The sequence below is a fragment of the Felis catus genome, chromosome B4, assembly GCF_018350175.1.
Source record: "Felis catus isolate Fca126 chromosome B4, F.catus_Fca126_mat1.0, whole genome shotgun sequence".
Classification (NCBI taxonomy): Eukaryota; Metazoa; Chordata; class Mammalia; order Carnivora; family Felidae; genus Felis; species Felis catus.
Window position 1 is genome coordinate 80,447,154 of NC_058374.1, and position 25,666 is coordinate 80,472,819.

At 43.9% G+C, this 25,666-nt stretch overlaps 1 protein-coding gene and 1 long non-coding RNA gene across 10 annotated transcripts in view; one reads left to right on the top strand and one right to left on the bottom strand.

Moving 5' to 3' along the window:
* CBX5 (chromobox 5) overlaps positions 1-25,666 on the bottom strand; it is a 44,453-nt gene that overhangs the window by 15,213 nt on the left and 3,574 nt on the right. The window contains exons 1-3 of one of the 6 annotated variants that reach the window (XM_006933762.5): positions 5,659-5,736; positions 3,922-3,996; positions 3,477-3,655 (exon numbers count right to left, since the gene is read on the bottom strand). In XM_006933762.5, the coding sequence (XP_006933824.1) occupies positions 3,477-3,613 (137 nt within the window). In that variant the 5' untranslated portion in view covers positions 3,614-3,655; positions 3,922-3,996; positions 5,659-5,736. Of the gene's footprint in view, positions 1-3,476; positions 3,656-3,921; positions 3,997-5,417; positions 5,555-5,658; positions 5,812-17,673; positions 17,856-25,666 lie in introns of those variants that run through there. The other 5 variants (XM_045061895.1, XM_006933761.5, XM_003988790.5 and 2 more) reach the window with 5 other exon arrangements.
* On the top strand, positions 5,487-24,810 carry LOC123386607. Of its 4 annotated transcripts, XR_006600759.1 has the most exons (5): positions 5,503-5,623; positions 9,143-9,233; positions 22,593-22,762; positions 23,291-23,397; positions 24,616-24,810. It is a non-coding gene; the product is annotated as an uncharacterized LOC123386607 (long non-coding RNA). The 4 variants fall into 4 exon arrangements; XR_006600760.1 differs by lacking the exon at positions 9,143-9,233 and having other exon boundaries at positions 5,487-5,623; XR_006600758.1 differs by lacking the exons at positions 5,503-5,623; positions 9,143-9,233 and adding an exon at positions 17,855-18,895.

Sequence of the window (25,666 nt, forward strand, 5' to 3'; positions counted from 1 at the left end):
ATATTAGTATTGCTGCTTCTACATCAACCAATTTCCCCCCACAAGACAGCATGATATAATTTAAAAAGAGCCTGGGCCATCAGGGCCAAGAAATCGGATACTGGATCCTTGTGCCAGCACTTAACCAGTGCCAGATGCTTACACTATCTTCGGCAAATAACTTCGCTAACTTCCTCATCTGTAAACTGAAAATACTTCCAAAGGCTGTTATGAGAATTAAAGAGAACACATGAAGTAAAATCTGACCATTGCCTAACAAGCAGTAGGTACTCAATTATAGACAATGCTGAAGTGGGCAAAATTTGTTCATCTTTAATGAAATCCTGGGCATTTCTGAGAAAGTAAGGACAATTGCTTTAATCCATCTACCTCAAACTGTCTTCCCCCCTTTAATCTATGTAAGCTACCAGTAGCTCAAATACACATATAGTTTCAAGTACCTTTAAAACGACCAAGAGTTTCCAATGGTGATTCACTGGGCCCAATAAACACCCTTAAAATCTTTCAGTGTTATTTTCTTTAAAGTTTATTCACTTATTTAAGTAATCTCTATACCCAATGTGTGGCTCAAACTCAGGACCCCAAGAATAAGAGTCGCACACTCCACTAAATGAGCCAGCCAGGCACCCCTCCGTATTATTTTAATTCCTATTCCTTGGTCTGTCCAACTTGTATTTCTCATCTCTAAAGGATGCTGTGATACCATACCTCTTCAGAAATATGAAGGGCATATTCTGATTGCTGTGCTACCTGTGGTGCTGTGTGCTAGAGATGCTAAGCATCCTGTAGTGCACGAGCTGTCCCACCTAAAATGCCAAAAGTGCTCCAAATGAGAAATGTTGACTTACGTACGAAATAACCTTAAGTATGTTCTATAGGCTCCTGATTCAGACCTTCGTCCAAAGACACTGTCAAAACTTCAACCTTTTTAGTATCTTGAAGCCCTACACTTTAATGTTAAGATGTTTGGTATGATAACAATTAGCCACAAGCGGCTTCTGAAAGCTTGAAATGTGACTAGTCTGAACTGAGATGTGCTATAAAATATACATCAGGTTTTTAAGACTTAGCATAAAAAACAATGTATAATATTTTAATCTTTAGACTGATTAATGTTGAAATAGCATTTTGATACACTGTGTTAGATAAATTATTAAAATTAATTTCACTTTTTCTTTCTTCCAAGATTTCATTTAAATTCAAGTTAGTTAACATGTAATATAGTATTGGTTTTAGGAGCAGAATTTAGTGAATTTCACTCTTCTTTAATGTGGCCACCAAAAAATTTAAAATTACACATGTGGCTTGCATTAGATTTCTATTGGACAGCCACTCCAAGAAGCCTACATCACTTTCTATCAGTTCACTGGGGTTCTGAGAAATCCATTCTTTGTTATCAGGCATCCTGGGAAGGGAATTAATCAGAAATTGAGGCAAAATGTCTAACGATTACACAGCCTCACATACTTCACCTTTCAAGCTACCTCTTCTGTGCTTCAATATATGTCTAGTTCTATTTCTTGCAAAGAAGAATAATCTCCTTTAGCACTTCAGCATAAAGCCAGATACTTCCTAACAGACATTCCAATCAATACCTCAGTATCACTTGTTTTGTTTGTAATGTTTATTTATTTTGAGAGAGAGAGAGAGAGAGAGAGAGAAAGAGAGAGAGAGAGAGTAAGTGTGAGCAGGGGAAGGGCAGAGAGAGAGGGAGAGAGAAAATTCCAAGCAGGCTCCACACTCAGAGTGAAGCCTGACACAGAGCTCAATCTCATGACTATGAGATCATGACCTGAGCCAAAAATCAAGAGTCAGATGCTTAACTGAGCCACCCAGGTGCCCCACTTCGGTATCATTCTTAAAGCTCATGGATTAAAGGGGAGCCTGGGTGGCTCAGTCGGTTGAGCATCTGACTTCAGCTGAGGTCATGGGCTCAGGTCATGATCTCACAGCTCGTGAGTTCCAGCCCCGCGTCGGGCTCTGTGCTGACAGCTCAGAGCCTGGAGCCTGCTTCGGATTCTGTGTCTCCCTCTCTTTGCCCCTAACCCACTCACATTCTGTCTTTGTCTCTCTCAAAAATAAATAAACATTAAAAAAAAAAAAAAAAAAAGGGCGGGTACGGGGGGTGATAGGTTCAGGTCTTAAAAAACAAAAAAAAAAACAAAAACAAAAACACAAAACAAAACAAACCCCCCAAAATCAAGACTGATAAAGTATATTATTTAAATTGCAGAAACTAGGGCAATGTGTATCTGAGTGTTCACTCCATTTCTTTTGCTTCAGCTGTACATTTTAAATTAAAACAAAAAAGGGCGCCCGAGTGGCTCAGTTGGTTGAGCGTCCGACTTCGGCTCAGGTCATGATTTCGTGGTCTGTGAGTTTGAGCCCTACATCGGGCTCTGTGCTGACAGCTCAGAACCTGGAGCCTGCTTCAGATTCTGTGCCTCCCTCTTCTCTGCCCCTCCTCCGCTCATGCTCTGTCTCTCTCTGTCAAAAATAAATAAACATTAAAAAAATTTTTTTTTTAAAAATGAAATTAAAACAAAAATAAATATTGGCCCACGTGGGGGGAAATGTGGCCTCAGACTTAAGTTTCCCATTAAAATAAATCCTTCATCCTAGGTCACTTCTGAGATTCAAGGATCATTTTGAAAAACTAGGCTATGGGGTGGACAACTTCTGCTTAAACATATATATTTTAGATTAGTTATATTCAAAAGAATAGTAACAGTAACAATTTTTAGTTATTTATTTTTTAATGTTTATTTTTGAAAGAGGGCATGAGTGGGGGGGGGGGGGGGGAGAAAGTGAGTGTGAGTGTGTCCCAAGCAGGCCCCACACTATGAGTGCAGAGTCCAACTCCAGGCTTGAACCCACAAACTGTAAGATCATGACCTGAGCCAAAATCAACAGTTGGATGCTTAACTGACTTGAGCCACCAAGGCACCCCAGTTTATACTTTAAAAAGAAAAAAGAAAGAAAGATTTTATTTTTAAATAATCTCTACACCCACCATGAGGTTCAAATTCACAATCCTCAGATCAAGAGTCACGTGCTGTACCAACTGATCCAGCCTGGCACCCCAGTAACAGTTTATAGTTACACTGAACTTACCTGTCAGGCTCTACATCTACCCAACATCTCTATGACAAGTACTATTTCCTATTCTATTGAAGAGGAAAAAGAACAAGGAACTAAAACCAAGGTCACCCAGCTCCTAAGTTGGGGAGCAAGAATCTGGACCCAGGCGATCTAGCTCCACATCTACGCACCGATTCACCATACTGTCTCTCAAAAGCATTATCACTAGAACCCCAGCTCCAAGGGAGAGACTTCTGTTTCGTTTACTGCTGTGTCTTCTGACTCTTAGGAGTGCAGGTGGAGAGAGGAAAAGACAAAGATGGTGGTGGCTCATGGGGAAAGAAACCAAAGGTATCCACCCGATAGAGTCCGAAGGCCTAAAAGAAGGCACTTACTCAGAAAAGCCTTTCCACTTCAGTAGATATTCCACTTGCCCCTTAACTACACGCCTGTCTAGCACCTTCTCCACGACATACTCCTCCTCATCCTCTGAAGAAGAACTGTCAGCTGTCCGCTTGGTTTTCTTGCCCATGTCGCAAACTGTTCCACCTGAAGGACTAAGGCCACCGGGTTCCTGCAAATAGGAAGGACAAAATGGTCAGAATCCACACAAGGAGTTATAACTCTGTCACTGCTTGGGGCACCTAGGTGGCTCAGTCAGTTAAGCATCCGACTCTTGATTTGGCTCAGGTCATAATCTCACAGTTTGGGAAACTGAGCCCCACATCAGTTTGGGTTTCTGTCTCCCTCTCCCTCTCTCTGCCCCTCCCCCGCTCACTCACTTTCTCTCTAAATAAATAAATACACTAAAAAATTTAAAAAAACAAAAACAAAAAAAACCTTTGTCTCTTCTTGATGGAATGCAGGGAGTACTGTACCCCTCTCTTGGGTCTTGAAGCATTCTACAGATGATTCCTAAGAATATAAGTAAAAACTGGGTGAATCCCCACTTTCCCAACCACAACTTTCTCTTCAGCTTACAAGACCAAAATCATTATTAGACACAACTGTCTAACTCCTCTATTTTCAGATTCCAAAAGACAAGTGGTATGGTATGTTACTCCTGTAACTGTTTACAACCCAGGATCTCAAAGAAATGCGGAAAACCATCAGCTTAAAAGAGGGATAGAATTGAAACCTTTCCCTACAAGGTGAGTAAGTTTCTTTATAAAAATGAAAAAAGAAAAGCCACAAATTGTAAGCCTTCCTCTGCTCTAGGGATCCTGACTAGCCTCTTAGCAGCACACAAAAAAGGCTTGGTCAGGCATCTTTCACCACTGTCTTCGGTGACCTGGTACATCTCTCCCTTAAACAAATTGAGCTTGTCCCTACATACTATCCATCAGCTTACAAAAGCAAGGCTGGCATCTCAGACACAGCAAGCCTCCTTCTTCATTTGGGGATGGGAGAAAGGTAGGGAGAAAAAGAAAATTTTATTCCATAAAATAGAAATTAGTTACTGGATTGTTCAGTAATTCTCAAGGCTCAACTAATCCAAATAGTTAAGGAGGTACCTCTCTTAACTGGAGTTGACCATGGGCCAAAGGAAGAAGAGGAGGAAAAAGAACTCTGGCCCCAGACTCACATCAACACGAAGCCTCGAAACACAGAGGAACCATTCATAGGCCCAAGGAAAGCTGAAGCAAGGCAACACAAATGGAAATTGAGTTAAGCTCAGAAAAATGCACAACTAGGGGGTACTCAACACAGAATCTAGTTTTTTAAGTTCCCATGTTGTTGTTTCCATAATCATTTTTAAGAATTCTTCTTTAACCATGTTAAATGATGCCTACAGCCTGGATTATAGAGTAGCAGGAATTGTTTTCTTAGCTGAACTCCATTTTTCTTTTCCTGCAATCTTAAAAGATTTTTCTTCACCACTTTCTAAAAATATTTCCATCCTGACTAGAAGAGGACTCCCAGGAACAAGGAAGGCCACTACTAATCCCAGAATTTTGTTCAAGTCAAGTAGCATAAAAAGTTGCATTTATCAATTTGCCTCAAGTTAGCAACATTTAAGGAATTATTCCAAAACATCTAATTGGAAACCATGTCTCCAGAACCTATTAGCAATAGGGCTGCCCACCCAAAAAATTGTACCCATTACTGCCCTGTAATAAAACTAAGTTTTTATTAAAGTCCTTTATTTGGAAGAGGGGGTGGCAGGGGGAGAAATGTAGACAGGAGTTTCAAAATAATCTTTCCATGAATTTAGAAGAGAGTCCTAAGCTTTAAGAAAAAAAAAATCTTATTTAAAATAAAAACAGCCTCCGACCTCACCAGAGACAGGAAATGTCATATTCCAGGGAGAGTACCCCACCCCCACCCCCACTCACCTTGGAATTTCCGGGAGCTGAGCAGTTTAGGTCAGAGCGCTGGGGTTAAAACCAGCCCCGGGTTAGATGCATGCAGTTAAGCATTGTGGCTATGGCCTCCCATGCCTCACGAGGAAAAACAAGGATTTACATATGTGTTCTTCAGTTTGAGGGAGGAAAGAGGAAAATCTCCCTTTATACCTTCATGCAGAAGAGGAGCCCCAAAGGTAGAAGATGAATGGGGGTTCCCTCCTTTACCTACCGGATCGCCCCAGTTCTTTCTTTCCCTCTGGGCTAACAGGAGGGGCCTCCCCTCCCAGGTCTGGGGCTTGGCGGGCTGGCAGCTCCCCCGCCCCCACCCAGCTGCCTGGGAGCCACTGCGCAGCTGTCCCAGCCCGTTGCCATGGCAACTGGCAGCAGTACTAGACTAAGGGGGGGGGGGGAAGCAAACGGAAAAGTTAAAAGGCTTAACTTTCCTTTTCTGTGAAGACTGGGTGGAGAAGTTGGAAGGTACTCCCTTGGCCTCAAAGCTAAGGCATTCAGAGCTCAAGGGAATCGGTTCTTGGGTTTTAAACCCAAAACTTGTACTTATTCCTCTAAGAGCACTGGGAATTAATCAATAGCATTTTAAGATCATCTAACAGGATTATACCTCAAATGGAAGGGGGAGGGGAAAGGCTAGGTCCTTGTACAACGGGAATCAGTTCAAACCACCCACCCCAACCCAGCCCAGAAGCACTTTAAACAAGGCCTTTTCTACCATCTGTCACTGAACAGTTAATTAAAATTGCTTGGGGGATGCAGGGCGGGGGGGGGGGGGGGGGGTGGATAGCAGGAAAGGGGGAGAAAGGAAGTATTTCAAGACACTATACAACTTTCCTTCTTTGGGAGAATACTAGATACAGAAACAGAATCCAGACACTTGAAGCATTACCAAAGAACCTATCAACTGACATTATAGGTAGAAAAAGATTTAATCCTTCAGTAGTTTTTAAAAAGGGAGTAGTTTAAAAGTCCATCCTCGCCATTGTTAAAACCATTTTCATTAGTTGTTCTTATAACGTTATGAAACAAATTTTTGAATAATTACAACCCACCCAAAGCATTAATATATAATAATTTAAAACCCTATATACCAATAATACCTAACACTTGAGAAAAGGAAGGCTGAGATAAAGAAAAGAAATACTTGGTGACTTGCAGTCCCATAAAGTGTCCTTTCTCCTGGCCCTAAAGAACACTTAGGAGAGCTCCAAAGCCCTGCTCTGCTTTACAATATAGGTCTTTAGAGCCAGAGATTGCTGCCATAGGAGAGTAAGAAAAAGGGACAGTCCAAAGCAAAGAACCCAAGTGAGGAAAAAGCAGAGAATTGTGATTATTTTGGTTATCAAACAGAAGAGATTACAGGGTATGAGAGTAAAGTAGACAGTTTTTAACTACAGATTTCCTCAACTTTGAATGGACCCGTCAGGAAATCTGAGTAAAAACTGCCTTTTTGGACTCTTCCTAACTTTTTAAAACTTTTTGTAGTTAAGGGATATGAAAACAATGCCAAAGGAATTAGATCAGGGTTCTGACTCTGTGATTAACTTGCCATGTGTGATACAGAGTAAATAACTGAGATCTAACCCCAGTCACTAAAATGGGCCAAATAAATCCCCACTGCCTACCTCCTAGGGAAACAGTGAGTTTATATAGAAACCAAAGAGATGGTAAGTCCCCCAAAGAGAAGCTTTTGTAAAAATATAGGGCCAAATACAACAGCAGCAGGAAATATGTGACCTTCCAAATTCCTAAACTGTTAAACCCTATCACATGTAGTAACTCCTGCAACTCAACATGTTAGTAGACATCAAGAAGAGTGTCTTTGTTAACTAGGCACCAGTAAACTAATAAAGCTTCAGAGAATACACAGGTACATTCTTCTTTTTTTTTTTTTTATGTTTATTCTGAGAGAGAGAGAGAGAGAGAAAGAGAGAGACAGTGAGCAAGGGAGGTGTAGAGAGAGGGAGACAGAATCCCAAGCAGGCTCCGCAGCTGTCAGTGCAGTGCCCAACTCTGGGCTCAAACCCATGAACTGTGAGATCATGCATGACCTGAGCCAAATCAAGGGTCGCTTAACCACTGAGCCACCCAGGCGCCCCAGGTACATTCTCTCTTAAGGGTAAAATACTTATTTTTACTTCTTAAAGCTCAGAAAAGCATTGGAGTGGTAGTATGAAAAGACTAACAGTAATTCTGTGAAGAGATAAACAACAGGAAAGAATGACAGCAACGTTAATATTTTAGTGAAATCTTTTAGGAAAAAAAGTGAAATCAACAAAGAAAAGGACAAAAATATTCTGGTGTGTATCCCCTCCCTGAAACACCCGGAAATAATGTCAGATCAATTTCCTCCTTCCCCCTCTTTAAGAACTGCCTAAAGGGCACATGGCTAAGGTCCTTTTCTCTTTGGGAAATGGGTTTTCTAACAGCTGACAAATCAAATTGGGCGTGATGCCAGGAGTCAGAGTCCAACCATAATATTCTGTAAAGAATGGCATGCAAGTGTCTTGTAAATCTCCTGGACAGTCACAGATCAGAAGCTGGCAAGGATGACGACATAGTTCTGATGGAATGTGTCTTATCTTAACCTTGAAGTTACAGATCTGCTCAGGAGCAGCAGTAAGAAATGAGAAATGCACTCAGACGTTGGAGGGAACATAATTCTCCTTTAGACAGTGCGACCCAGTATATTAGGGTCAAATGAAACACAAAGCCAGACGGACAATTTAAGGGCTAGAGCCCGGACCAGATAAAGCATCAAGACTGGTGGTTCACGCTGAGCTTGAGAGGAGGGAGCGTTCAAGTATGAGAAATGAGACATGGCTGGCAGGATGATGGAGTGATTAAGGTAGAATCCCGATACCATGACGAAGGAAGAGAGGATGAGCCTGAGCGCAACCTTATCCTTATAGAAATCTCCATAGGAAGGGGTGAGCAGCTTCTCAAGTTTCTAGAGTCTTTCAAGCGTAACAGCTCTCAGCCCTTTCTTACACACAGTAACTCTGCTAAAGGCATCAACAGCTACAGATAGATTCCAGCAATTTAACTGCCCATCAGGATGTGAGAAAAGAGTAGGCTCCACCAACCCTTCATATCAACAACACAAGGCAAATTCACCTTACAGGCCTGAGCGCTAGGCAAAAAAAAAATACCTAAACCAGGGATCTGGTAAGAAGTCAGCCTTGGAAAAACATCAAAGAGCTTTGTGGCCAGGCACAGTCAGAACCCACATTCCAAGTCGATGACAGGAGACTTCTTTAATAGATAAATCTTGGGGGGGGGGGGGGCGGGGGGGGAGTGAAGAGGTAAAACAGAAAGAGAAGAGGGACAAAAAAAATCCCACTCATTATATCATTACAAGGGTTAAAAAAATGTATTAAGAACTGCTAGTCTGCAGAAGGTGCAGAGAGACCATTACAGAAAACTGGGACAATCCAGAACAACAGAGGTAATGGTCAGCTATTTGCATTTATCAATCCTAGAACCACAGAATCACCCACATAGGGTCTCTGGGATCTGTTTGTCCAGTTCAGGCTCTGCTCCAGTCCCTCCAGTCACTACTTTGCAATGCCAGCTGTCTTGGTGGCTTTTCTTAGATCTTGGTGTAGCACATTTTATTTTCATCACTACTTACGAGCAAAAGTATATATACAACATAATTCTAAATCTTTCTCTGAGCTTGCTTTGTATTTTTTTTAAAGTAACGAAAACCAACTGGTAAAGTGCCTCACTGAACCACCCACTGAACTATTTGGAGGCGGTAGTCAGACCAAATGTCAAAACACATAATCGGTGAGCTTTCTCTTCATTTTAGAGTTTCTTTTTCTTTCTTCTTCTTCTTTTTTTTTTTTTAAAGATTTTATATTTAAATGATCTCTATACCAAACATGGGGCTTGAACTTACAACCCGGAGATCAAGAGTTGCATGCTTTACCAAGCGAGCCAGCCAGGCACCTCCATTTTAGAGTTTCAAAATAAAATCTATAAGCCCACTAGCAAGGCAAAAATCCTCCAGAAAGAAAGCCTACATAAAGAGGAGAAAAGGGTGAGGGCATATGCAAAGCTCCCTATCACATGTATTAATTAAATATGCTGCCAATGGTGAATTCAGTTAGCCCAGGCTTGAGAAATTCCCATTTCTCCCCCAAAAGTACTTGGGGAAAGTTAGTAGCTTAGGTGAAGATTAAATTGCCAGCTACAGCACTGTCTTCCAGGAGTCGTCTGTATCGCCTTATTGTGATAAATAAAACAGATGAAAAGAAACCAAATTTTCAGAACCGTTTTAATCTGGTCTACTATGTTCTTTGTTCTTTATGTATCTAGAAGTACCAATGATTTTGAGTTTGTAACACATACAGCATAAAACTAAAATACCCTCTATAAAGATGTTTTCTTCTACTAGATTTATGATTTCCAAAGTATTAGCCATGTGGCATTTTAACAAAAACACGGCATAGAGATGCACATTACAGCTGTCCTGGCTGTCTCAGGTTTTGTTAAATGGGTTGATAACTATCACTCCACCTCCACCAAAAGCCCATGAGCACCCAATTCAAGAGGAGTTAAAAGCTTTTTAAACGTCTATTTAAGAGACTGGATTAGGAAAGAGTTGAGGAGGAAGATTAACTGTGGTCGTTAACACCCCTATCATTAACAAGCCACATATAGACAACACAAACTTTATTAATAGAGAGGAGCGTGGAGAGAGGAAATGCTCTCCCTTTGGCTAGTGCAGCTCCAGTTTGTGATCCTTTAAAAATCAGGCCTAGGCACTGCCTCAACCAGTCACAGAATTATTCTGGGGCAAAGTATCCTGTTTGTTGATTATCCAAGACTCTTGCTCCAGTGAGCAAGGGAGTAAAGGGCCTTTTGTACTTTTAGATTAAAACATATACATTATAAATAGATAAAGGGTGCCTTATAAATTTTATTTGGCTGTACTCTCCTCCAAGCAATGAACCACACCATTAAAAAATATAAATGAATGTGTACCATAGTGATTCTCAGAACCGCTTGAAGTTAATCAGTCTGGTTCACTGACATGTTTAGCAGTAACACACAAATTCTTGAGATCTCATTACGAGATCACAATCTCACAAAATAATTTTATATGGGATTTTATTTCCTTTATTAAAATCTACTGAGTTTCTGGGGTGACTGGGTGGCTCAGTCGGTTAAGCGTCCGACTTTGGCTCAGGTCATGATCTCACGGTTTGTGAGTTTGAGCCCCACGTCATGCTCTGTGCTGACAGTTCAGAGCCTGGAACCTGCTTCAGATTCTGTGTCTCCCTCTCTCTCTGACCCTTCCCTGCTCACACACACACACACACACACACACACACACACACACTCTCTCTCTCTCTCTCTCTCAAAAATAAACACTTAAAAAAAATTTTAATCTATTGAATTTCTTCTCTCAAGTGTCAGTCCTCTTTAAATTTAGTTAGGCTACACCCAAACCCATCACTGGGCAAGAGGTTAGATATCCAATTGTTCCAAGATTTATGAGAAAGTAGAATTTGGCACCGCTATGGGCAAATGTCTTCCAGATAATGCTTTCCAACAATTCTGTCCTTGCAATGTACTGAACTCCTCTTAAGGGACCACAGTCTCAGGTGGGTGTTAATGTAATGCCCTCGATTTTGAATTCGAGAGACCACCGAAGAGCCGATACCAATGCAAACGCATGAGGGTTTATTTGCAAGCTCGAGCTTGGGCCCAAGTATACCCGGCACAGCAGAGCAGGGACTTGGACCCCTAGGTTAAGAGGCGTAGCAGTTTTATGGGGGCCAGTGGCCAATGAGATTGTAACACACACAGAAAGTTGCACATTTATGTCAGTCCACATACAGGTGGCCAACTGAATTACAATTTACCCTATGGTAACTGTTTGAACTAGCCTATCACTCTGGTCAGAATTGGCACGCAAGTTTGGCGAGCAAAAGGTGGGGTTTACATTCTCTGGCGGTTAGGGGTTCCGCATTCCTAAGTGAGCCAGTTTCCAGTAAGAGTGTGCTCAGTGGCTTGACTAGGGTGGGGGAGTGTCTTAAGCAATAAGTAGGTCATGTGGGGGTTATACATGAGATAGTGGGTGTAGCACAAGATGGAGTTAGTCTTGCTCTGCTTGTCCAGGGGTAGGGGATTTTTGTTAAATTCCTTGGGTCCCACATTCCCCCCTTTTCCAGAGGATCCTATGCAGGACCCAATCATGGGTTCTGGGTTTCTGTCGAGAGAGTCAGTGGTTGGTATTGTTGCCTGAGTACCGTGAGTTGAACTGTGTTGACTCAGTCCCTGACAAAAGCCACTAGTCTATTGATGAGGCAGGGCCTGAAGGTCAGAAGGAGAAGGATGATTATGGGGCTGGCTAGGGAGGACAATAAGGTAGTCAGCCAGGGAGAATGATTGAACCGTGATTCAAACCATCCCTGTTGCTACTCTCGTTCTCGTTTTTGCTTGGCTAATCCTTCCCTTACCTTAGCCATTGATTCTCGTACTATCCCTGAGTAGTCAGTGTAGAAACAGCACTCTTCGTTCAGGGCAGCGCAGACTCCCCCTTGTTGTAGAAAGACTAGGTCTAATCCCCTTCTGTTTTGGAGAACCACTTCAGACAAGGATGTTAGGGACTCTTGGAGGTGAGAAATGGAGGTCTCTATGCGCTCTAGGTCTATATCAATGGCAGCCCTGAGGCTACTGTAATGGGAGGCCTGGGTGGCTAGTGTGAGGCAATTCCGGTTCCTGCGCCTGCCAATCCAATTCCTAATAGGGAGGCAATGGTGATGGCTGAGATGGGTTCCCGTTTACTTTGTTGGTGGGTATCCGCATCTTTCCATTGAAGCACCTGTTCATCTGAATGGTAGATGATTCTAGGGAGTAGTTGAACCAGCACACAGAAGCCCTCAGTTCTGTTTATAACGTGACCAGGAGCGCAGGGAGTTAGACCCTCGGAACAAGCCCACCAACTGTCTTGGGGTGGTAGACAATACCCTGTATTATTTATAGGCATTGCACAGAGCCTGGTGGGTACGTGGAGGAGTGCCTATAAAGAGTCCTTGGCCTGACACGGACTGCAAGGTGAGGCCTTCACTACCAGGCTCTCAGTGCCACCTGCAAGCATTAGGGTCCGTGGTCGTGTTATATTGCCCCATTATTGCGATACCCTCATAGAAGGGGGGGCGGATATCATAGCACAGCCAGCAGGATCGGGTAAGATTGGGCTTAGTTGCGTTAAGGAATTTGTAAGCTTTGGACATCAGGGCCCAAAGAAGGTGTTGAGAAGGGTCGAGGGGGAGGAGAGGGGAGAGGAGAGTTGGGACTGGGGTGCCCCCATCGGAAGTGTTGTGGGCAAGCCTCTGAGGTTGAGGAGATGTTAGCACGGGCGGCACTAGCACAGTGTTGGGACCTATTCCAAGGGTTTGACCTTTTGGGTTCTCTAGTTGTCTGATCATGAATAGGACTCCGTTATCATACCCGCTTTGGTAAAGCCGGAGTCCCCACAGAAGTCCTGCTCCCCAATTTGTTGCTTGTTTCCTGGTCTCCATGAAGGAAATGGTGACTGGATTACAGTAGGGGAGTTCTGAGCATGAGGGGTGCGTAGTATTCAGTTGGACTTTTATGAGGCCGGACAGGTTTTGTGATAGCCAATTGCATGTCCCAGTGTGTTCGAAACCCCATGCCTGACAGAAGTAGTCTGCCCAGCCACCTCATGAGATACTATTACTGGATTGGGAGGGGGCTGGACATACGTAAAAACAGGTATTTTGGAGGGCTGTTTTGCCTACTTTGGTGCCACACCCTGGTATCCCTAGTCATCCGTTATGGAAGTTGGGGTTTTTCCCAAACAGGTCACATAGGTCGATTGTCAGATTAGGCCACCAGGTTCCCCTGGGGTGTAGTTCTGACAGCTGGGTTACTACCTGATTACAGCTTGGGGTGATGATGTGCCAGGTTAGATTAAGTGGTTGGTGGGGGTTGGATTTAGCCGCGAGGGGATACAGCGCATGTAATATTAGCGAGGCAAGTGGGAGGGACGCAGCCTTAGCTTTAAGGGATTGTCCTTGTCAGGCTGACTCTTCCATTCCGGAACAAAGTCTTTGAGGACAGCGTGTGGATCAGCTGGCCTGACGTGGGTGTAGTGGACCCAGGGAGTTATTCCGTGGACCTTGAGAGCAGTGGGCGTGGTCACGATCACAACGTAGGGTCCTTTCCAGCGAGGTTGGAGTGCCTGCTGTTGGTGCCTCTGCACGTACACCCAATCGCCTGGTCGATACCGATGGGGGTCAGGAGGCGATCCGGTCTCGTAGAGGGCCTTCAGCTTAGGCCATACCTGCTCATGGGCTCTTTGTAACATTTGGAGGGAGAAAAGAAGCTGTTGGTCATTGAACTCAGCAAGCACTTCGGGTTTCAAGGCAGGAATGATAGGTGGGGATGTACCAAACATGATTTCACAGGGAGTTAGTCCCATCTTACATGGTGAGTTTCTCATCCTATATAGGGCAAAGGAGAGGAGAGTGACCCAGTCCCCGCCAGTCTCCAAGGCTAATTTAGTTAAGGTCTCTTTTAATGTCCTATTCATTCTCTCTACCTGACCTGAGCTCTGGGGTCTGTAAGCACAATGTAATTTCCAATCTGCCCCCAGTATTTGTGCTACTCCCTGTGTTACCTTAGAAATAAACCCCAATCCATTGTCGGATCCGATCCTGGCAGGAAATCCATACCTTGGCAGAATGTCCTCCAGCAGCTTTTTGGTCACGATTTGCACTGTTTCGTGCTTAGTGGGGAATGCCTCTGTCCACGTAGTATCTACATCTTCGTAGTATCTGTGAAAACTAGCAAGTACTTGTACCCATATTTTCCAGGCCTTACCTCGGTGAAATCTATTTCCCAGTATGCTCCTGGGCGGTCTTCCCTGAGTCGGATTCCGGCGTTAGACCCATGGGTGGTGGCGTTGGTTAGCTGGCATGCATGACAGCTTGCCACAATCTGCTCGATCTTTGCTCGAGAGTCCTTAAAAATGATCTTAGCATATCGTATGAGGTCTTCCATCTTTCTTGTTCCCATATGAGTACTCCGATGCATTTTGGATAGGACTCGTTGTCCTAGTTCCTCCGGCAGGATGATGCTGGAGTCTGCGGCCCTCCACCAGCCACGCAAGCATTGGGTCATAGGCAAGTGTTTAATCCATTGTAAGTCAGTGCCAGTATAGTTGGGGGTGTCCAGCAGGGTTGATGCTCCCAGATCGGGTAGTGTGGTTAAAACCTGGGTCACTGAAAGGGCCACCTCCTTTGCTTTTGAGTCGGCTAGCTGGTTTCCCCTGGCTACTGGTGTGTCTGCCTTTTGGTGTCCTGGACAATAGATGATAGCTAGTGCCTTGGGCAGCCAGAGGGCCCTTAGGAGTTCAAGAATCTCTGTTTTGTTCTTAATAGTCTTTCCCTCTGCTGTCAGAAGCCCTCTCTCTCTGGAAAGGGCTCCGTGGATATGAGCGGTGGCAAAGGCATACCTGCTGTCGGTGTAAATGTTTATTCATTTACCTTCTCTCATGGTTAGTGCCTTGGTCAGGGCGATCAGTTCTGCCCGTTGAGCCGATGTTCCGGCTGCCAATGGCTCTGCCCAGATGATCTCCGTTTCTGTGGTTACGGCTACCCCCACGTATCTGATTCCTTCTCGGACAAAATTGCTGCTGTCCATATACCAGGTGGCGTCCGCGTTCGGCAGTGGCTGGTCCCGGAGATCAGCCCTGATTCCGTGCGCCTGTGCCAAAATCTCTTGACAATTATGCAGAGGGGTGTCCCAGTCTGGGTTGGGGAGTAGCGTTGCCGGATTCAGGGTTGTAGGTGGCTTGAATAAAATTCTGGTGGGGTTCAGCAGTAGGCTCTGATAGGTTCAGCAGTAGGGTCAGACGAGCATTGCTGATCCAGCGGTCTGGGGCTGTTTGAGTACCCCTTCAATAGCATGTGGGGTGGTAACATATAGCTCTTGCCCCATGGCTAGCCTGTCTGCGTCCTTGACCATAGTGGCCACCGTGGCAATAATTTTTAAGCATGGGGGCCATCCAGCGGCCACTGTGTCCAGCTTTTTAGAGACATAAGCTACGGGTCTTTTCCAGGGACCTATGTACTGGACAAGGACCCCTTTTGCCACCCCGTCTTTCTCGTCTACATACAGGTAGAAGGGCTTGGTTAGGTCAGGCAACCCGAGAGCCGAGGCAGACAGCAAGGCCTGTTTAAGGTCATTAAAGGCCTTGTTCATGGCCTCTGTCCATTCAAAATTTTGTTGGTGCCTGGTGGCCTCGTAGAGGGGTATGGCCATCTCGGCAAAACCCGGAATCCATAATCGACAGAACCCTGCCGACCCCAGGAATTCGCACCTGATGGACGGTTTGCGGCTGTGGGATCCTCAGGACGGTTTCCTTCCGCGCATACGTCAACCATCTTTGTCCATCCTTTAATTTGTACCCCAGGTAGCTCACCTCTGCTTTGCAGATTTGGGCCTTTTTGGCTGAGGCCCGGTATCCTAGAGCCGCTACAGTCTGGAGTAAGTCCTTGGTGCCTCGCAGGCAAGTGTCCTGGTCCTCCGCCGCCAGCAGGATATCATGTACATATTGCAATAAGGTCAAATGAGGGTGCTCAGAACGGAACTCACCCAAGTCTTCGTGTAAGGCCTCATCGAAGATGGTTGGTGAGTTTTTGAATCCTTGTGGTAGGCGAGTCCAGGTGAGTTGGCCATTGATGCCTTTCTCGGGGTCTGTCCATTCAAAGGCAAAAAGGTCTTGGCTCTTGGGTGCTAAAGGCAGGCTGAAAAAGGCATCTTTTAAATCTAATACTGTATACCAATTTTTGTCTGGAGGCAAGGTGGAGAGGAGGGTGTATGGGTTTGGGACCGTGGGGTGCACATCCATTACTCGCCGGTTGACTTCCCTTAAGTCCTGGGTGGCCTGTAATCGTTAGAGTGTGGTTTTCGCACCGGCAGCAAGGGAGCGTTCCACGCCGATTGGCAGAGCCTTAATATGCCTGAGTCTAGTAGTCGCCGTATGTGGGGCGTGATTCCTGTTCACACTGCGAGAGGCATGGGGTATTGGCGGACCCTGACAGGGTCTGCCCCCTGGTTTTAGTTCTATCTATATAGCCGGTCGGTGTCGGGCCAGCCAGATTACCTGTTTCTGCCCATGCCTGAGGAAATTCCTGTAGCCAACGGTCAATGTCAGTCATTGGGGCTGGGGGGATCTGGTGGAGACAATATTCATCTTCCAAACTCAGGACAAGCACCTGAATCGGTTTCCCTTCTTTGTCTAGGATTTTTGCCCCTTTGGGGTGGAACCAAATTTGTGCCCCCATCTTGGTGAGCAAGTCCCAACCTAATAACGGGTAAGGACATTCAGGGATGACCATGAAGGAGTGGGATACCCGACCCATGCCGAGGTCCACAGTTCTTCGGGTAGTCCATGAGTGCTGTTTGGTCCCCGTGGCCCCTTGCACCCATGAGGTCTTGCTCGCCAATTTTCCCTGGGGTTGTAATAAGACCGAATGTTGTGCCCCAGTGTCCGCTGGAAATTCAACTGGTTGCCCCTCCACTCTGAGAGTTACCCTGGGCTTGGGGAGGGGTACCGAACCCCGACTTCCCTAGTTGTCCAGGTCCTCCATCTCTAATATCTTGGCAGGGGCCTTAGATCTTTTGTTAGGGCAGTCTTTCACCCAGTGGCCCTCTTCCATGCAATAAGCACATTGGTTTTTTGTTTAGTTTAGGGTGCTCCCGTCAGGGACCAGGGCCATCTTCCTTACCTGTCCCTGAAGTCAGCTTCTTGAGGTGCCTCGTTTTTCCTGTGGGTCATCCATGGTTGTAGCCAGCAGAATCTTAGCCAGATTTCGGGTCTGCCGGTCGCATAGTTTAATCTGTTGCTCCTCCGGGCTTTCTCTATTATTGTAAACTCTCTCTGCTACTATTATTAAGTCCTGCAGTCTCTTTTCTCCTAGCCTCTCCACTCTTTGTAATTTTCTTTTGATGTCTGGAGTGGCCTGATTAACAAAAGCCATGATAATTGCGGCTTTTGTTTCTGGGGCTTCTGGGTTCATAGGGGTGTACTGCCTAAAAGCCTCTGTGATTCTTTCTAAGAAGGCTGCTGGACTCTCATCCTTACCTTGTCTTACGTCATATACCTTAGTCAGATTAGTAGGCTTGCGCGCGGCAGCCTCGAGATCTGCCATTAGAGTCTGGCGGTAGACCCGGAGTCTCTCCTTACCTTCAGCCGAATTGTAGTCCCAGGTAGGGCGGGATAAGGGGAAGGCAGCGTTTATGAGGTCTGGGTTTTGAGTCGGCTGTTTGTCCTCTCCCAGGACAGACTTCCGAGCTTCCACCTGTATTCGTTCTCTCTTCGGTGGTGAAGAGAACCTGCAAGCGCTGCTGACAGTCATCCCAAGTAGGCTGGTGGGTAAAGAGAACAGTATCTAAAAGCCCAATTAAATCTTTAGGGTTATCGGAGAACTTTGCATTTTGAGTTCTCCAATTGTATAAATCACTGATGGAGAACGGCCAATATAACACTGGTTGTTTTCCAGACTTGTCAGGAGGCCCCATGGCGCGGAGGGGAAGGGCGGTGGAGTCGGCCAGCCCCATATTTGAGGGTGGGGCTGCCCGGTGGGTCCATCCATGTGTCCCTGCTGCTGGCCCACGCACAGGAATTCCTTCGTCAGGGAGGGGTGGTGCCCCTCCTGCAGCCCCTGGTGCTTCCAATGGAGGGGCAGAAGGGAGAGGGAGAGCCTGGTAGGGCAGTGGATGAATCAGGTCCTCCGGAGAGGAATCCTGCAAGACCAGATAAAGGGGTGTTGTGGCCTTTGTGTCAGTCTCCTTCTCGGCTTTCCGCAGGGCTAGAATCTTGGTAGGTCCTGCTTTGGGGGGTAAGAATGGTTTTAGCCAAGAAGGGGGGTTTTCAATCATGTCCTGCCAGACCAGGATGTAGAGCACCTGGTCAGGGTGGCCATCTGGTTTGTCCTTGAAGATTACAGCCTTGACCTGCAAAATAATAGGTAGGTGGAAAGTTCCTTCTTGGGGCCATCCCACATCAAAGGTTGGCCATTCTGACATGCAGTAAGTCTGAAATTTCCCTTTTCTTATGTCTGTGCTCAAATTATGAGCCCTTTCCTTAATGTCCGAGAAGTGGGAGAGCATAAGAGACAGGGGGTGGTTTGGGTCCGCCCCATTTCAATCCACACCAAGACACAAACAATTATGACGATTAACAAGGACACAATAACACAGACAAACATTCCAGTGCGGCCGCGGAGACAAAACAGAAAGTAAAACGAAGGGCTGGCTGTCCGTAATGGCAGCCGGCCCTCCTCACAGATGAGGGCTTTGCCCTCCTGGCGGGGGCAAGGGACGTCTCCCAAGACCCCCGGTCGACGGCTCGCCAGTGCGTCCGCTTAAGCCAATGCCGACCCAAAGACAGTTTGGAATTCCTACAGGTAGAGATACAGTATAGAGCTCTCAGAAAATATGCGCGCGAAAGGTAGAAGTTGAGTGCACTCACCAGACGTGGGACCCTCTGGGTGGGGTCCTGGGGGTCTCTCGAATCCCAGACGAGCCCCCAAATGTAATGCCCCCGATTTCGAATCCAAGAGACCACCAAGGAGCCGATACCGCTGCAAACGCACGAGGGTTTATTTTCAAGCTCGAGCTTGGGCCCAAGTATACCCGACACAGCAGAGCAGGGACTTGGACCCCTAGGTTAAGAGGCGTAGCAATTTTAAGGGGGCCAATGAGATTGTAACACACACAGAAAGTTGCACATTCATGTCAGTCCACATGCAGGTGGCCAATTGAATTACGATTTACCCTATAGTAACTGTTTGAACTAGCCTATTACTCTGGTCAGAATTGGTGTGCAAGTTTGGCGAGCAGAAGGTGAGGTTTACATTCTCTGGCGGTTAGGGGTTCCGCATTCCTAAGTGAGCCAGTTTCCAGTAAGAGTGTGCTCAGTGGCTTGACTAGGGTGGGAGAGTGTCTTAAGCAATAAGTAGGTCATGTGGGGGTTATACATGAGATAGTGGGTGCAGCACAAGATGGAGTTAGTCTTGCTCTGCTTGTCCAGGGGTAGGGGATTTTTGTTAAATTCCTTGGGTCCCACAGTTAATCTCACACCCACTCCTCCCTTAATTAAATGTGATGAAGCATGAACTAGTAGATTCAGTCACCTTTCATGAAGAACCTGGCAATTTCATCAAAAGTAAATCTTAAGAAAAATGGATTCCAGCAATGTTTGAGTAGATACTATGAATCTTAGATTTTTACATACCACTTTGGCAGAGCATGTTCACAAAACATGAAAGGGTTAGAACAGAACTAAAAGATCTACCCGCAAGTAAATTGAGGTCATATTTTTCAAATAGCCATAAAATTAAGATGCAGTGCTAATCCGACATCGTCCAGCTTGTACAGATTTTATTTTTTTCTTAAGTTTATTTATTTATTTTGAGAGAGAGAGAGAGTGGGGGGAGGAGGAGAGAGGGAGAGAGAGAATCCCAAGCAGGCTCCACATTGTCAGCACAGAGCCCAATGTGGGGCTAGATCCCACGAACCGTGAGATCATGACCTGAGCCGAAATCAAGAGTCCAAATGCTTAACCAACTGAGCCACCCAGGTGCCCCCAGCTTGTACAGATTTTAGATATTAGCAGCTTAAGGGTCTACAAAGACCCCTTCCGGTTTCTCCCACAAATCCTCTATTTTAAGGAAAAGCCTCTTCTATGCCAATTTACACTATCTCACAGCCTTAGTTTAGAGAAGACATTCAAGTGACATAAAAATTAATTTGCATAACCATAAACTAAAATCTCTAATTTAACTATTGAAATGCTATTATAATTTAAGTCAATACGCTAAAATTTGATTAATACAATGCTGACAAAAAAAGAGTTTTATAGAATTGGAGTTAGACTGTTAAACTTCACGGAGTAAAAGAGAGCACTCCTTCAACTTATGGCATAATTTTGTACTTTACTATTACCTTGGTGTATTAGCAACATGAATTATATTGAAGTCACAGCCTACAATTTAGATAAATAAAATCAAGGCAGTATTGAACTTTTTCCCGTCCCATACAACAGTATCCTTGGCAGCTCCTTGGCCATCCATTATGTTCCTGACCAATTTCTCTCTGTGGCAATTTAAAAGCTGTAAAAAAATACATAATGGGTGATGACAGGAGAAACAAACCCACACCAGAAATTATTGAACCTTGTAGGTCTTTGCAAGTGTCTCTATTGACATTTAAGTGTGAGTTACTATGCCACAATATCATAAAAGTGTGCTCTACACTTCAGATATATTGATAGTTAAATGCAAAGAAAGGCCACCACCAGATTAACGGCTAAAAGGGATAGCCAATCTCAGACTACCCAGCTCTTCCACTGAATGCTCTGATGTGTTACTTAAACCAAGTAAGCTGTTTCTGACTCTCTTTTTGTCCAGTTTCCAACTACAATCCTAATTTAAATCCTATACCAAAGGGATGATAAATATAGCAATTCTGATCCTTGCTCTGGGATATTTATTGAGGGCCTAGTGTCAAGCATTGCATGGGCACTGTCTCTAACCCAGTCTTCAATTTAAGAGCTAAGGATTTTAACAGTTTCTCCTTGATTAAGTCAGCACTGGTTAGTCCTGTCCCCAAAGGCTGTTAACAAAAAAGCTACTAAAAGGGCAACTTGTTAACAGTGGCAAAATCAGGACTAGGAATTAGAAGATGTGGTCCTCTTCCAGTCAGATCATTGAAAGATCAAGCTAGACAGTTCAGTTAACCTTAGGGTGTTAAGTTATTTGCCATACTTATCTCACAGATCTGCTGTGAAGGTAAGACAAATGAGCTAGAAAACACTTTTAAAAATATAAAGGACATATGGGGCACCTGGGTGGCTCAGTCAGTTGAGTGTCTGACATAGGTTCAGGTCATAATCCTGCAGTTCCAGAGTTTGAGCCCCACATCAGGCTTGCTGCTGTCCTCTCACAGCCTGCCCTGGATCCTCTGTCCCCCTCTCTCTGCCCCATCCTGCTTGTGAACTGGCTCATGCTCAGTCTCTCTCTCTCTCTCAAAAATAAACATTATATATATGAAACAGAAGTGCCTGATAAATGAAATTAAAAATAATGAATGCTAGGTAAGTGCTCCCTCCTCTCTTATTTTCTGAAAGTATTGGTGTAGAATAAGTATTATCTCTTCCTTAAAGGTTTGGTAAAACTTACCAGTGAGGCCATCTGGCCCTGGAGTTTTCACTGGGGGAAGGTTTTCAACTACAAATTTCATTTCTTTTTTTTTTTTCCTTTTAATGTTTACTTTGAGAGAGAGAGAGAGAGAGAGAGAGAGAGAGAGAGAGAGAGAGAGAGAGAGATGAAAAGGGTGAATGGGGAAGGGGCAGAGAGAGAATCCCAAGCAAGCTCTGCACTATCAGCACAGAGCCCAACTCGGGGCTTAAACCCACAAACTGTGAGATCATGACCTGAGCCAAAATCAAGAGTCAGAAGATTGAGCCCCCAGGCACCCCCCAAATTTCATTCCTTTAACTACAGGGCTAGTGAGGTTCTGTATTTCTTCTGAAGTGAACTTTGGTAGCTTGTCTTTCAAGGAGGTGATTCAATTCATCTAAGACACTGAATGTATGGACATAGTTCATAATATTCCCTTATTGTTTTTAAAGTGTCTCTACAATCAGCAGTGACATCCCTTCTCTTAGTCATTTGTTTGTTTCCCAGATCAGACCTGGTTGGTTTATTAATTTTACTGATCTTCTCAAAATATCAACTTTCACCTTCATTGATTTTCTCTACTATTTTTATTTTATACTTCATGCTTTAATCTTTACTATTTCCTTTTTTCTGCCTACTTTGGGTTTAATTTGCTCTTCTTTTCCTAGGTTCTTAAGACAGAAATGTAGGTCACTGACTCTAGACCTTTCTGCTTTCTTAACCGAAGCATTTAATACTATAAATTTCTCTCTAAGCGAACTATCTTAGTTACATCCCACAAATTTTAAGGTCATGTTATCATTTTTATTCAGTTCAAGATATTCTCTAATATTCTTTGTGAGGTCTTCTTTGATCCATGGGTTGCTTAGAAGTGTATCAATACAGATGTATATATTTCAGTTCCATTGTTTTTTTCTTTCAGGTACTTTGAGGCTTTATTATTAGTTGTGTAAAACTCAGGGTTGTTGTGTCCTCTTGATGAATTGATCCCTTTATCATCTAATCTGGTGTTAGCTATTTGCCCTACCTACCTCATGTCTGTTATGGAAAAAGAACAAAAGAACAGTTTGGAAAGTATACAGCAAACAGAAGGTAAGATGTCTGATGATAGAGAAAGTTAAAATAACTTTAATGAATTTTCTGAATGAAAACTTTATGAATGAATAACTTTAATGAATTATCTATGCCTGTCTCCAACTACTCATATAAATGAGGTTTGCCTATGTTTTATCAGATCCTTAGATATAATTTATTGTTGGGAAATACAGAACAAATTAGCAAATTATTATTACCCTCCACAACTCCCTGTGAGGTAAGTCTTACTGATTTGGGATAAGAAAGAAGGCACGTGGAGGATCTGCCTCAGAAACCAAATTTAAGATAGATATCCCAGCCTGTTGGTTGACCTCTTTAACAGGGCATTTTATTCCGACATAATTATGCCTGCTGACTCAGATATGAACTTGCTTTATTCTAAGAAATGGAGATTACAATCAGAAGAATACTTGAATTCAATTTGGTTCCTTCTCCTCTTCTCCATGTAAGAAATGAGAGTGTATTATAAAGCTTGATCTTTGAATAGTCCTTTCAACAACACCATCTCAAGCCCATACTTTCTAGTGTCCTTTCTAGCAATGAAGCATGATGGAACAGGCACTCAGTTAAGTCTGAAGAATAAGACTGCATGTGAAGAATTTTGAAACTATAGCCCCACGACCTACTTGCAGGTAAAAAAATCTGTCACTGTTTAATTTTGACAAACTACACTTACCAGAAAGGAAATGCAGACTACACAGTCCATAGCCTCATTAGGATGAGAGTGAAAAATGGCCCAAGTAGTCCATTATGCCCTTTTTAGAAAATCACACACAATTAACAAATGTGTTACCCTGTGTCAATACCCCAAGGATATGACAACCAGACAACCAGCCAACAACTTAGCCTTCTATCCTTCAAGTCCTAGGCAAGACCACCAATGGACTACATTGGCCCAAAATATTAGAAAGAGTTCTTCATGTACATTTAAAACTAGTGGCTTCAAAAACAAACTCCAAGACAATTCAGGAGTCATTTAATGAAAGACTTTGGTCTAGAAGGCTATCAGCAATCACCTATCCAATTCCTTTCATGTAACATGGAGAAACTAAGAACCAAAGAGAGCAAATGGCTCACCCAAGGTTCTATCACTACTTAATGACAGATATGGGAATAGAATCTAAGTTTCCTGAGCCTTTTTTTGTCCCCATTTGCCTCTCATTTTTAAAATAACTTTTTCTTAGGGTGCCTGGGTGGCTCAATCGGATGAGCATCCTAATTTCAGCCTCAAGTCATGATCTGAGTCAGGGGATCAAGCCCCAGGTCGGGCTCCACAATTAGCATGGAGCTTACTTAGAGTCTCATTCTCATTCTCTCTGTCTCTCTCAAAAAAAAAAAAAAAAAAAAAATTTCTCTCTCTCTCTGCCCCTCTTTCTCTAAAGTAAAAACAAAAAAAAAAGTTTTCTTTTCTGAATTATGCAAAATTTATTTGGATAGGGGTTAGAGAACTAAGGTGTAGTGGTCTGAGCAATGGCCCCCCAAAAGATACCCAAGTCCTAATCCCTTGAACCCATGAATATTATTTCATAGGGCAAAGGTGTGACTAAAAGATGTGAGGGGCGCCTGGGTGGCTTAGTCAGTTGAGCATCCGACTTCAGCTCAGGTCACGATCTTGTGGTCCGTGAGTTCAAGCCCTGCGTCGGGCTCTGGGCTGATGGCTCAGAGCCTGGAGCCTCTTTCCGATTCTGTGTCTCCCTCTCTCTCTGCCCCTCCCCCGTTCATGCTCTGTCTCTCTCGGTCTCAAAAATAAATAAAATGTTCAAAAAAAAAAAAAAAAGATGTGAAAGGAGAAATTTATCCTGGAATATCTGATTGGGTCTTAAATGCAATCACATTTATCCTGATGAGAGGCAGGAGTTCTGAGACAGAGAAGACCATGTGAAGACAGAGCAGGAAGAGCTGAGGCCACAAGATGAGACTGACAACCACCAGAAGCTGGAAGAGGCAAGGAAGGGACTCCACCCTCGGGCCTCCAGAGGGGGCTCAACACCCTGACTGCAGACTTTTGGCCTACAGAGTTGTAAGAATAAATTCCTATTGTTTGAAAACCACTAAGTTTGTGGTAATTTGTTCCAGGAGCCACAGGAAACTAATACACAGGGGAAATAAAATTTTTAAAAATCATAAACTGGGTATATATAAAACCAATTCCTGATCCAAAAAGAATTGTGCTCCAAGTAACCCAAAGAATGCCTAAAACCTTTAATCCCGCATTTCAAAGGGTAAATTGAAGCAATCAGGGAATGTAATTTTCCTCCCAAAATACTGGCAGATCCAGGAAGACAAACTCAGCGAGGTCTAGTATTTACATAGCTGCTAACAAGAACAGTGTAGGTTTTTCCCCAAACATGTTAGCTGGTAGAGCTCCTGGACAGACTAAACATAGGCACCAGTTGTCACTGTGGGTGTTCTGCCAACACAAGTGTAAAGTTGTCATCAGAAATGAATATGTGGCTTCGAGTAGCTTACAGAAATCCAACAAAGCTGTATCTTGGACTCTGCACAAGCCAACTCTTCTCAGGATGACCTGGACTCTTTCCCATTAGTACAATGATCAGTTAAAGGCATCCTTTATAAGGAGGAAAGGAAAATCAAAGTTATGTCAGGGAAAAAAGATAATTGCCCAGAGTCCAAGTTCATGAATAACAATGTGTAAATAGCAGCCATACTAAGTCAGTTACAAGTGATAGCTCACATTGTAATTCACTACTCTTAAAATCAATATCCACAGCACACAGCTTTAAGCCCAATTTCATGTAAGGTAAATGGAAATAAAAATAGACTGAGCAAAAGAACAAGGAAAGGAAAGAGATGTTTTACCGAGAATTATTAAATGGGCTATTCCAGTAAGATATATAAATCGTGCTTTGTGGTTAAATTATATAACTTAAATAAAAAATG